General features: G+C 37.7%; 1 protein-coding gene across 1 annotated transcript in view; it reads left to right on the plus strand.

Annotated features, from left to right (window-relative positions):
• The window catches only part of rac2 (Rac family small GTPase 2), a 12904-nt gene extending 1944 nt beyond the window's left edge, over nt 1-10960 (plus strand). Inside the window, exons 2-7 of the mRNA XM_007577963.2 lie at nt 3399-3470; nt 6770-6887; nt 7340-7402; nt 8261-8420; nt 8754-8887; nt 10414-10960. Of these exons, the coding sequence (XP_007578025.1) occupies nt 3399-3470; nt 6770-6887; nt 7340-7402; nt 8261-8420; nt 8754-8884 (544 nt within the window). The 3' untranslated portion in view covers nt 8885-8887; nt 10414-10960. The remainder of the gene's footprint in view (nt 1-3398; nt 3471-6769; nt 6888-7339; nt 7403-8260; nt 8421-8753; nt 8888-10413) is intronic.
• Nucleotides 10961-14013: the final 3053 nt, after the last annotated feature.

Here is a 14013-nt window from a genome sequence, read left to right on the forward strand (position 1 = left end):
TATATATATATATATATATATGGAACATGACCTAAAAGGAATATGACTTTTTAATTTAACACCTTAAAATTGGACCTCTGTCTCTTTAAAGACTCCTCCGCTTTCAGGAAGTCATCACAACATGGCCCCTCTATTAAACCTTTCACAACATTTTTACCAGTGTTTCACTGACAAGTAGCTCCTAGAATGAGCTCAGTGGATGTTCAGCTCCACCATGTGTTTGCTAATTGGTGCTGGCTAGTCTGAAGGAACTGAGTGGGGGAGTCGCAGGAGGAGGGGAGCTCTGTGAGGCTTGGAAACTGCAGCTCTGAGGAGGAACTTCGTCCTCGAAGGCGGAGCTAGGTCCAACCAGGCGTTTTGCACAGCTGAGTAGTTGCCATGGTGATTAAATGACTTCTCAAACATGAATGAAAGAATTAAGGCAACACTCCTGGCATGTTTTGGATGACTGGATAGCATAATAACTTGATTGAAAGTAGAAAAAAAAGTCAATTTAACACAATGCTGCCTCTTTAACAGTGTTGATGTCTCATATTTTTCCTAAGTTCCACTGAAGGTTGATTTAGAGCATTCTGGATGCCTGGGATGAAACCAGCAATGCCCTGCCACTCTCTCACCTGACCTACAACACTGACATTTTTATTTGACAAGTATTTTTACATCCAGTACAAACCGTAATCAGTAATCATAAAAGTCCGATAGTGTACGACTGTATGCACTCAACAGGTCAGCCGCCATGGGCCATTAATGACAGGCTGGGACCAAAGTCAGGGACATCTGTCAACCTATCAGACTGACTTCATGAAAACAGTTTGAACCTAATGGAACGTCGTAGTAGGACTACACAAAAAACAAGTCTGACGAGATACCAAGAACACTTGCAGGAAATGACAACAGAAGAAAAATTCTTGTTTACTCTAAATCAACATGTGTGTTAATAGAAACTAAAACACTTCAGAAATTTTATGTCAGACTCAGCAAATTTATTCACAATCATAACATAAGGAAGTGAAAGTAACTGGAATGAATTTCATATTGGCTAAAAATATAAAGCATAGTTTAATTCAAACAACAGGCATTAATCATAAGGCTGATCTCATCCGTTGTACCGTTTTGGTTTTCTTCTATGGTATGAAACAGCGGGTAACTTACAGAAATGTGTCTTACAAGTTTGATATGTACAGTGTGCGTCTGTAAATTACTGTTGCCACCGTGTTACGTTCTTCACATTTTTTTCCATTTTTAATAATTGCCTGATCTTGGAGTGAAAGGCCATTGTTTTTTGTTGTTTTTGTTTGTTTGTTTTTTTTGTTTTTTTTTACCAAAAGATGTTTTGGCAAAAAGTGACATAGGCCATTATTTATGCAGAGAACTCGAATAATTATTGGCTGAGTTCATAAAGCAAATAGGGCCTTTTGAAGGCCAAGGTGCATTCTGAACGTCTGCATAGCATAGGATGAGATTAATTCATGTGACTATAGATGAGTAGCTCTTGTATAAAATCAAAAAGTTTCAACGTGTTAAAAGAAATGGTGGCCAGACTTAGCTTGGAAATCAAATTGTATATCCTCTTACATACACTGTTGTTCTGGACTGAAAACAAAAAAAAAAGACTCGTAAGATATGCACAAATATGAAACAATGTAAAGCATAAAAAATGGAGCAGAAAGCAAAAAGTTTGTTTTAGGATTTAGTTGATTTCACTTTAAATTTAGGCTTGTTTAGTTAAAATGGCTGGTTCCTGTTTTCAGCTTCAACTGATGCTTCTGAAACACTTCCTTTCTGACACTCCTACACTTCACCACTCAACACACACACACACACACACGTACGCACACAAATAATGGCAATAAGTCATAGAACGCAATTGTTTAAAACCCTAACCTTACTCAGCATCTGGCTTTGAGCCAAACAAAAACCCAACTTGTTACAAAACGGGAACATTTCAGACAAACATCAAGAGAAGTACTTTCAGGGGGAAACACGTTCAAACAAATTCCTCAGATGTTTTATTCAGAGCCTCGTCTGCTCGATGTATGATTATTTTTTCATTATTATTATTATTATTAATATTATTTTTTCTGTGAATCGGCGACACGTTGTTGTTGTTAAACACTAAGAGCGAATTCCTGGAACAAAATTAGAAGCGGGCCAGTCGGTGCTTGTTGACCGACTCTGCGGTTGTGGCAGCAGCCCGTTTGGCGAGCTCCCGTAATCACTCCCATTCACCTCGTTTTACAGCCCTGCAGTGATGTTTTTACGGTTTACTATGAAGTTGTTTTATTCTGCGCCCTGAGTCTAAGGTTGGCTCTTTAGCCTGGCACTTTGCTACTAGGAATAAGTTTAGCAAGTTCTGCAGTTTTTTGTGTGATTCCTTATGCCCTGAAATGTCACAGAATCAAAACCGGGCAACCTTCTTAAAGTTTGAAGACCTGTTTTTTTGGGGGGAGGAGGGTTTCCACCACTTTTAAACAACTCTGCAAATAAGTAGGTCACAGCCGCAGTAATTAATTTCAGTTAGTGTGCTTGATGCATCATTTCCTGTCAGTGCAAGATGTTTTTATTTATTTATTTTTTTTATTTTTATTCTAGTTGTATTATGTAGAGTTAGTCAATAAATATGTTGCATTGAAATAAACATGCTATATCAGGGGTGTCAAACTCATTATTATTTTGGGTCATGTTAGGAGTCTTCTCAAAGTCCCGCTGTGGCAGAATGCATTGATAGAAACCCATCAACAAACTGTTAGAAATACTTATAAAAAGCTGTGTCTGCATTCAGTGACTGTTTTTTAAAATTAAATAGTGCTGGACATTGTCAAATTGATCAGTGCTGCCAGGATCTTGTAATTGTCTTTGTGATTTAATTAATTTATTTATTTTTTGCCATCAAAACCAGCTGATTTTGTGGTTCTGAGTTTGGCATGATTCAGATATTTTGCCTTCTCCCAGTGCAAACTAGAAACAACCAATCAGAGCCAGTAGGCGGGTCTTAGCGCTGTCAATCACAATCTTCCATGTTCTATGGCGCCCTCCCTCCCTTGCTCTCTGCTACTCTGCAGCTACCATAGACTGTTGGGACTACTGCCACCTGCAGGTGGGAGTTAGCGTCACTTAAGGATCTGTTGATTTGCTTGAATTGTCATGATGGTGGATTCACAAAAAACCGGAGGGACTGATTGATGTATTTTGGCAACATACAAAAAAAAAACTGCTTTGATTTGATTGATAAAATAATATTTGAGCATACAACTGTTGCATTTATGCATCCCTTTGGAGACTAGAGGACCTCATATGCATCTAATGCAGGCCAGATTTTGCCCCCGGGCCTTGAGTTTGACACATGTGCTCTACAGTGACATTTTCCTGAGAGATTGTTGTTGTTTCTTTTGTTACAGAGCTGTGGGTAAAACATGTCTTCTCATCAGCTATACCACCAATGCCTTCCCTGGGGAGTACATTCCTACAGTGTGAGTATAATACACACACACACAAACACACCTACACACACACACACACACACACACACACACACACACACACACGCACACACACACTTTCTGCTTTTAGGTTTTAAGGCTACATCTAAAATCCAGACATACATGGACATTTATCTGCAGCAACACAAACAACTCAAGAACAATTTGAAATAGTTTGACTTTGGTCGTCTTTATGACAGTAATAACCGACACATGCCGCTGTAGATGTATGGAAGCGCTAACAGGGACAGGTCGGGACAAGCAGCAACACTCAGAGGAAGAAACACCTCTTTTAAAACTCGAGCGTCTTCGAACCTTAGGAGAGGCGCAACAGGAAGAGACGTTTTCACTCACATTTCCTCTCTACGAGTCACTGTGCCACTGACCCACAAACACCACAGAGTGCTTCATGAGAGACATCACAGTCAAAGGAAATGTTGCACTCGTTCAGTTGCAACATGAGCTGTGACAGATTATGCCTCAGTTTGTTAAATAAATAAATAAATACATTCTCTTGACAAATTTAAAATAAACTATTTTGCATCATTCAGTTTTAAAGAAAAGCAAAAATGTTATCAGCTGATCAACTTTCTTTTGGAAACCAAAAGGAGGGCAGAGTGCGGAAGTACTCTTTTTTTTTTTTTTTAGCAATTTTTAAAACAAATTGAGGAGTAAAGACTGGAATCACTGATATTTATTTGAGTCCATTTATACTTGATTAAACTATAGTATACTAGCAGGCAGCCCCAACCTGCAGCTTAACAAGCTGCAGTATGTTAAACTGTAGCTTAGCAACTATAGTATGTTAAGCTACAGTTTAACATACTGTTGCTTGCTAAGCTACAAGTTGGGGCTTACTGCTAACAAACTTTAGCTTGTTAAGATCAAAATTATGTTAGCTAACATTCTTAAATTAGCTTGTTAGGTATGTTAGGTATGCTAGCTTAACAAGCTAGCATATTGTTAGCTGACAGGTATATTACCTATAAGCTAACATACTTGTTAAGCTTTTAAATATGTTTGTCACTTTATGATCCAGCTTCTCACCTCCAGCTATCGGAGTCTCTGACACCAGCACTTCTTGAAACCAGGTCTCAGAATGAAACTTTTCTGTAAAACCCCCAGCAGAGGTGTGAAAGCGCACATGTGCATAATGCATGCATGGGCAAAATAACATTGAAAACAATGGTGGATCGCATTGGGCTGTGTACACTGCTTTTAATAAGAAACATATGTGTCACATGAGACGGGTCACTGTTTTAAATGAGGTGGATGCCAGTGGTCATGCCATGCTTGTTACTTCAAGGATATGGTAAAATCACAGCGCCATGTAGTGGCCTGGCATGACAGCTACAGCAGATTTAGTCACAATTGCTTACTCAGTAGATTTTGTTCCTGGGGGCGGAGTCATCATAAGGGGCTAATAAGCCAATATTTATATTTTTGAGGTTATGCACTGCTAGCTTTGTGGATTAAGAAGTTGTTTTGGCTAGAAGTCTAATGAAGATATCTTGAATTAATCTGGAGACAATTAAAGTATATAAAAAGCCAAATACTGTTGTTTTCTGTGTCTGTTCACATTTTTTAAAATGTTCTTTTCATTGCTGCTTTTCATACCTCACCCTTTTTTGTTTCCTTGATAGAGAACCACTTTTAAATGCCAGCTTCCTAAGCATAATGACAGTGTTCAACAAACGCCTGAAAGTCTACTATAGTGTTTTGTTTTGGCCGTATATCGTGATATTAGAGCTCTCCATTGGACCACCTCTGAAATTTTTCTCCGATAAATTTAATGGTGCTTTTTATTTGTTATTTAGTGATTAAAAGAACTAAAATAGGCTGGCTTCTTCATGTACTATATTTGAAGATATGTCATATTTTAGGAGATTCTTTTATTCTAATTTTTGGTTTAGAGGTCCAAGCTTATTAGCTGATTAGTCATTGTTAGGACCATAAAAGTAATAGTGCAGTCTAGGTTAAATTATTCCTTTCTGTTCATCCTCTGACTCTTTTTGGTGGTTTTTACTTCCTGGATGTTTGATAGTGACACTATGTTAGATAAGCTGTTGCTTTCACATGTTTGGTAAGTTGTAGTGAAGCCACTTGGTTTGAAGACAAGTGACCTCCTCAATTTTAATGTTGGTTTTTCATGTTTAACAGAGATGGCTTATTTTAAACATCTGGAGTTTCCTGCCTGAAATGTGTACATTACTGTCCCTTTAAAAAGAGGAAGAACTAAATCTTTAGGATTTAAACAGCTATTATTTTTTTATTGAAACGTTTCAATGATATCAGTTGGCTTGATCTATAATTTAAGGTAAACAAACACACCCACAGATCTGAAACTACAGCACCGGACAGAAAGAGATTTTGCCACACAATAATCACCAATGATAGATATAAACAATTAAGTATTTGGAGCATTTTTTATTTTATTTTATTTTATTTTTTTACCAAAATCAGTAACATAGAAAAATAAATAAATCAAAAATTACAAAATCACTTTGTAATTGCTGCAAGTTTGAACTGTCTAGAACTGACATATGAGAGTTAATTTGAGCAAACGTGTGACACAAGCTGAAGCTGAATGTTTGAACTTTGCTAAAGGGAAACGTCGCTTTGACCCTAGAAGGGGAAGTCAAACATGCATTGTCGGGCTTTGGCTTAGTAGTTGCCACATTGTAGTTTTATGTTCTTAACTTTAGAAAAAAAAAACATATTTATTTTTCAGTTGAGCTTTGTTTTGAAGCAACAACTGTTTTGTGTTTTTATTTCAAAAATAATTTTGGTGAAAAGTACACCTGCTCAAAGAGGAGTCTGCAGTGTTTCATTTCGGCCACTAAGGAGCAGTGTTGCTTAAAATTGTGATCTGTAAATAGCGCCTAAATAAATGACTTATTCTTATATTGTTTTATGATATCACTAAGGCTCTTGGGTTATTCAACTGGCATTATTTTTATTTATTTTTTAATAAGCTTTATTTGACAGTATTCTGTCAAGAAAGGGGCAGAGAGAAGGGGGTAATGACAGAAACCGAGGATTTTTGTCGACCTCGGTACGACCACGTCGAGGTATATGGCGCGCGCTCTAACCACTGCGCCATATTTCTTTTTTTTTCTTTTTTCTTCTTTGTATCTTTTGCCATTTCAAATCGTTCAGGATTTTTTAAATATAACTTTACTGTGTGTCTGTGGCACCAACAAATCAACTGATAGCTTAAATTGCTTGTTAAGCTGCAGGATAGCTTACTAGTTCTCTGACGGATGACTGACCTTCTGTGTTTTCGACAGCTTTGACAACTACTCGGCTAATGTGATGGTGGACAGCAAGCCGGTGAACTTGGGCCTCTGGGATACAGCAGGACAGGAAGATTACGATAGGCTCCGCCCGCTGTCCTATCCACAGACGGTATGCAGTGACATGATTTTTTTTTTGATTGAATAATTGTGAAACAAATCTAACTCCATATACACACACCAGGCGTTTCATTAGAAAACAAAATCCATCTTAAACCCCAGCTGTGGAGAGTGATGCAATTTAAATTGCAGCTGTCAAATTTATACCAAATGTCAGTCTGAAGAAACCGTGTTTTCATTGATTGAAGCAACAGGGAGGGAAATAAAAGAAAAGTGTTTGTTCATGATGATGCAGACAGTAAAAGGAAATGAACCATCTGTCTTTCAAAAAAATATTGAGGGTGATAAGAGACTGCTGCATACAGTTTTTTAAAGATGGTGTCGAGAGATAAGATCAATATCTGGTAATTTATAAGTCAGTAGACTTTTAAACTGATGATTAAATATCCCACCAACCACACAAATTTAAGATGAACAATCTTTTTTTGTTTTTGGTCTATCCAGGACGTCTTCCTCATCTGTTTTTCCCTGGTCAGCCCAGCCTCGTATGAGAACGTAAGAGCCAAGGTGAGTCTCAATTTCTTACACCAAAAAGCTTTCTATAAGTCAATTGCATTTAATTTGTGTGGCAACTTATCATACAGTGACATGCAACACAAAGTGATTTACAGGAATAAGCCCCAACAAGCAAACAAGATAAAACTGTTATAAAAAGTGTATGTTGGTACATTGAAATATCTCTTATATTTCTAAAAGTAAATAGGGAAGAAGAATTTTCTTAATAAAATAAAGCTGGTGTAATTACACTTATCTAAACCAACAATCACTTGTCTCAATTCAGTTCGGTTTATTAATTTGCAACAATGTCATCTCAAGGTAAAGGTTTAAATCATATCCAGAACTGTATAATCATATCACTTACAATGCATCACAATCATACAGATAGATTTCAGTTTGATTATTTACTCAAAATTTGATCCTAATTGCAAAACACAGAAGTTAAATTGAGCTCAAGAAGCAACTTTCATATTTATTTGAGTTTAATAAATGCCCAACAAGAATCCAGTAAAGGTAGCAGCAGCATGATTCATTTGGTAAATCCCACAACTAATGTACGTCAATCAGATGGCTTTGGTGCAAGCAATGCTATTAAGATGGCTCCATTTGTCAGTCAAATACCACATCCATTACAGACTAATGGATGGGAAGAAGTGAGTGTAGACATGACAAAGGGAAGGGTGGATGAGAAAAAAGGACGATGAGGCAGGAAACAAATGGGAGAAACGTCTGTGACATAGAGATGAAAGGTCACAACTGCAATTCTGACAATAACCTGTTTATTCTTAAAGAAGTAAAGTGTGTCTATTTTTGATTTGTATTGCAGCACTTCAATAAAGTTCTCTTGGTGGCTGTCTTTGTTTTCAGTGGTACCCAGAGGTTCGTCACCACTGCCCATCCACCCCCATCATCCTGGTGGGCACCAAGCTGGATCTGAGGGATGAGAAGGAGACGATTGAGAAGCTGAAGGAAAAGAAGCTGGCCCCCATCACGTACCCACAGGGTCTCGCTCTGGCCAAAGAGATAGGTAAGTTGGGGTGTGGTGGTAGAGTGAGCAATGCAACCCATGTTCGGAGCCTTCAGCTCTTGTCACGGCACGTTGACTTTTGCCAAATGTCTTCTCCCTCTCTCACAATCATCTGTGTACTGTGAAATAAAGGCCACTAGAGCCAAAAAATCCTTACATAAAAAAAGAGATAGGTAAGTTGCAATTGCAACATTTTCTTAACGTTTTGAATGTCTTCATGCCCTTCCTTTACTTCCCCAAAACAAGAAATCGCTGCAATTTACACTGTTGTTGAATAGATGCATTATTTGAAGGTTCATTTGCATGTATGTGTGTCGTTCTCTGTGTGTTCAGATGCTGTGAAGTACCTGGAGTGCTCTGCCTTGACTCAGCGTGGCTTGAAAACTGTGTTCGATGAGGCCATCCGGGCCGTGCTCTGCCCCCAGCCTGCCAAGGTCAAGAAGACTTCTTGTTCAATGCTGTAAAAGGTGAGGCACACGTGGAGAGAGGGGGCAGGATGTTTAGGAAAACACCATTTTGTACAGTTTGCAACATGGACAAGGAGAGTAAAATGAGTCACAGTTAAAAAGAAAAGAAAAAGGTAGAACTACGGAAACAAAGTTTCTGAAGAATTAGAAATGACCTTAACGAAAACATGGTGCACAGGTTGACCTGCTTTAGAAATTGGCCGTCAGTCTGCCTTTAGGCTCCACTGGAAAATAACTGCTAAACCAACCGGATGGTGGCAGACTCCATTACTTTGCTTGCTGTTTTGGGTGTCAACTCTAATATCTACAATAACTACAGAATATACAGAAGGTTTAGCATCAAACCCAAATACAACCTGTATAGAGAAATATTAGCTGCCAGGACTGCTAGCTCATGACTGTAGATGAGCTAGCATTGCCCCAAACAAAGTCCTAATCCATCCAGCCACTTCATGCTCCATCTTACCATCACTCATGAACAGCCTGAATTGAATTATTTTAGGCAAATACTGAGGAATACCCTCAGAGTTAACAACTGACTGTCCATGGAGACTGTCAAAAAACAAAAACACAAGTCTGTTACTTGAAGTAGTAAATTCTGCATGTGTATCTGCAGCTGTAAAATATTCATTCAGTTTTCCAAGTAAATAGAAGCCATTGTTACTTGGAGTTTAGCCATAAATGAACCTTAGTTCACATATCTCGGTTTCCATCTCCATTAACACCGTATTCACTCAGTCAGCTCATGTACTTCGTTACTTCACATTAATAGTAATAATATCCTTATCTACAAAACTTAGACAAAAACAGAAGCAGAGTCATAACAGAGAGAGTCAAAAATAAACATATTTTTTCTTAAACCTGCTTGCACTAGCTAGCTAAGCTAGAACAGCTAGCTACTTTCAAGCTAGCACTGAAGAGTAGCTGTTATTGTTAGTTAAATCAAGTTCTGTTCCACAGCAAAATGTCAATAATTATAGTGAACAGATCAGGGAAGCTTTCCAATTAGCTGGGAAGAGAGAGAGCAAACGTTTAAGTCTTCCTGTAAACCAGGAGTTTGATCAACAAGACTGTTAGCTGGAGCTACTCCACTGGTACTGCGTTAGAAGCTAAAAAGCTCAGGATTCCATCCATCCATCCATCCATCCATTTTCTTTACACCCTTGTCCCTTAGTGAGGTCGGGAGGGTTGCTGATGCCTATCTCCAGCTAGCTCAGGATTCAATTATAATAATAGTAAATATATATCTTTTCAATGACTCAATTTTGACTTCCTGCTGTTTTGGAATCAATACAATAATTGCATCCTTGCTGTACGCTAGAAATGCAATATGCTGAGGATTTTTTATTATTTTTTTCACCAGAGTAAGATATGGAATAGTAAGTCCCTGAGCTGCTGTAATAATAATAATAATTTAAAAAAAACTTTTATTAATCTTGAGAACACTTTTTTCAATGAATATCCTGTATGATTTACATTTCTGCTAAAATATGTGATTTATGTAGGTTGTATTTGAACTCTTACAGGACCGGAGAGGAGCAACGCCAGGCATTCAGACTGCTGACTCTGCCTTAAGAGAAGATTTTAAAGTTCTTTTGTCAAAGTTTCTTCTAAATCTCCGCTGTAATTGTATAAAACACCTGGACAGTTACGATTAAACAGCAGCAAACATCTACTCACAGCCTTCTAATACTGAGCAATATGGATGCTGCAAGAGATTTAACTTCTCTGTCTAATATGGAAAATTCTCATAGTAACTGTCCCAGGTTTGCACACTGTGTTATCACTCTATGAGCTTATAAGAAATGTATATGTTACTTTTTTTGGTGTGTCTAATTTACAATCTTAAAACAAAAGTAGTTGTGCAACATATCAGAGTAACCATTCCTTTTGCAAGCAGGAAAAGCAAGCAGTGTTTCCATGAGATGTGTTCATGGTGTATCAATGAGACGCTTAATATAAACGCATGAATAAAAACCATTTTGATCAAAGTGTTGTAATAAAAAGATATATTTGTTATGTTTAAAAATAAAAAATAAAAACTCACAAATAAAGTGAAGTTTTCCATGAGAATGAATTATGTGGATTGATTTGTAAAAATCTGACAATTTCCCTCCCAGCTGATGCGCTGCCAGATGTGCATCACGGTCTGCATGACCACTGCAGCGATGGATGAGCAAGCGTCTGAGAAAATGCTGATTTATCTGATGGCATTTCTGCCATCTGTTATGAGCATCATCCGTCTCACTTTGCCTTCCTGAAGGGCAAGACGTTGTGGCAATAACATCAATCTGATTCATTTGTGGCAATTACCAGCGGGAAACCTGATTAATGGTGAGAATGCAGTTCTATCCATTTCGTTGCGAGGTGGAACGCATTCGCCGCTCTCTGTCTGCGGCTCGGGGTGCGACAGATCAAGCTGTTTTCTAAAGCTCAAAGTCGAAGTTAAGAGTATAATGAAATTTCTTTGTTGACCATTTCTGAATGCAATAGAGTGTGAAGTTTCAGAAACTTTAAAGGCAGAGCTGTTTGGAGTGAGCTGTACTTCCAGTAAAAGATTATACAAACCTCTGCCTGCCAGAATCACACAAAGTGCGGCCGGTAAGAAGATTAGTTTGGATGTTTTATTAGCGATAACAAAATTAACAAATTGGACAACTGACCATTATTAAATGATGTCACCAACAACTTACAGTCCAAACGCACAGTGTTCTACAGCTGCAACTCACGGTTATATTAACCTCTTAAAATCAAGAGTGTGGGCCAAACCTCAATTTAATCATCTCTCCTGACAGATCTGTATTTCATCCAGAGTGAGTCTTCTGCACATCCATCCACTTAGCTGATGATAGAGACTGATTTTAATCATTTTGTTTATGTCTACAAATGTGGACAAGGTATGACATGAGATAAAATCTACCCCTTCGATCACAAACATTAAGACTCATGCTGGATGAAACTAACTTGCCAGATCTCTCATGAGGAAATGAAGTACACGCTTGAGAGAAAAATAATTTCATGTTTTCAGCTGTTAAAAATCCTAAATAGGTCTGCTCCCTAACATTTGCTTTGAGTTTCTAGTTTAATAAACTCTTGTAGACTTATTTTTTATTTTATCACTAAATACACACACACATATAGCTGGCGTAGTGTTTTTATACCACAAACTGAATTTGACAGCAACTTCTTCGTGTCACTTGGTAATAAGTCTAAACGGAGACCAGATTTGGGGTAGGACCGTCTTAGAAATAATTTAAGTTATCAAAGGATAAATGCAGCTATGTTCTGTTCAAGGGATCCTGCCTCATAAGTCTGCATTAATAGCCATAAAAGGCACGTCAAATCGAAAACAAAGGTTATGCTAATAGGCCAGAACATTTCAAGTCTTTTTGTTCTTCAGATTTTTACATTGTTCTTCTCTACAGGCAGAAAAATAAAAAAATGAAAATTCACTCAAGAATGTCCCTTTCATTGCTCTCTCTGCTTTCAGTACATATCTTAGGATTTTTGTTTCACACTTTAATTTCATGCATTCGGTGAGTTACTGTGGTGACAGTAGTTTGCCAAAACATTTTTGTACTACACCTGATGTTGCCGACACTAAAACGGAAAGCTTTGCTCTCTTTAGCATGAATTTAATAATCGTGCTCTGGGAAAGCCTGAGCTACGTTACTAGTGATGGAAAATTTGATAAATTTTGTGATCATTTAATTAGTTTTGTTTAGTGAGAAAGCTAAAATCTCTACGTAAAATTAATGACTTCGGCTTATAAAGTAGTGATGGGCAGATGAAGCCTCACTGGGTGTGTGGCACATCTCCCAAACTGTGTCGACATTGTTTTGAAACTGTGTTGTCGTGTTACTTGCAGTGACATCTGCTGGATTTAGAAAGTCATTGCAGGCAAATTCAAAAAAGACTTGAGTGCTAACCAGTTCATCCCCCTCATGCCGGGCATGTTGAGGTCCTCAATCTGAGTGAAGTTAGCCCCCCCACCCCCAACCTTCTTCAAATCAGACAAAATTGGTGTCAGGCTTATACAATCATGAAATTGAGATGGAAACAGCAGACTAGATAGTTAGCACATGTTTTGCTCTAGTCCACTTTTCGTATTTCAACAGCTGAGTTTGTCTCATAGCACCTTGTGGCAATCAGAAACTAAAATACAGGTCACCAAGTGTGTTTTGGGAGCTGTTGCACCAGTTCATTCTAAATAAGACCCAGTTCCCAGTGAATTTCATCAACGATAAAATTAAATTATTCATGTTCATAGGTTAGCACTGAACAATTTCAAATGAAATTCAGAGATCCAGCATGAACTGATGTTTATTGGCCTTTGATGATCTCTAGAAACATTTTTTTTATACATCTTTAGAAAGATAGCAGCACAAATGAAAATTTTTGCTGCACAAATCAGCACAAACTTTTGACATCAATTTTGTCTGATTTGAAGAAGGTGGGGGGGCAACTTCACTCAGGTGATGCACCTGCATTGTGGAAGTGCTCCAGTTACAGCAAGACAAAACTTAGGAGCAAATGCTGTGTTTTTCATATACAATATAAATAAAAGTTAAACAATGTAAACTAACTGAAATATCCTATGGAAAGGAATTTGAATAATCCAAAAGAAAAATGATCAAAAGCGGAAATGAGAACGGAATAATAATTATTTTCTGTGATAAGATCAAAATGATTCCACATGGTAGAAAACTTCCTCTTCCTCTATTGATTCATGCCGGTTTTCAAATACGAGCCAAAAACCAACGAAAAGGACCCAAATTATCTGCATCTAACAAAAGCCACAAACGTGTCGACAGTTTCTCCTTCATCAATACGCGGTCACATCCAAATGACACGACACGGTAACTGTATTGGTCATGTGGTTTTCCTTAAAGAGATGAGCGCACCAACCCTGGGTTTCATGTCGTTTGTTCAGCTCATATGCCAAGGTTTCTGTGTCGTCTGGCCCATCACTATTATACACAAATCCTTGAGTTCTGAATTGTGTTTAAAACGCTTTAAAAAGCAAATCTAATCAAATTCAGAAAAAAATTAGAATAAGACAACATTATTCAATGCAAAGTGTTCTGATGCTGTTTCATTTTTTTTTTTTTTTTTTTTTTTTTTTT

Source organism: Poecilia formosa, unplaced genomic scaffold (assembly GCF_000485575.1).
Source record: "Poecilia formosa unplaced genomic scaffold, Poecilia_formosa-5.1.2 Scaffold462, whole genome shotgun sequence".
In the NCBI taxonomy this organism is placed as follows: Eukaryota; Metazoa; Chordata; class Actinopteri; order Cyprinodontiformes; family Poeciliidae; genus Poecilia; species Poecilia formosa.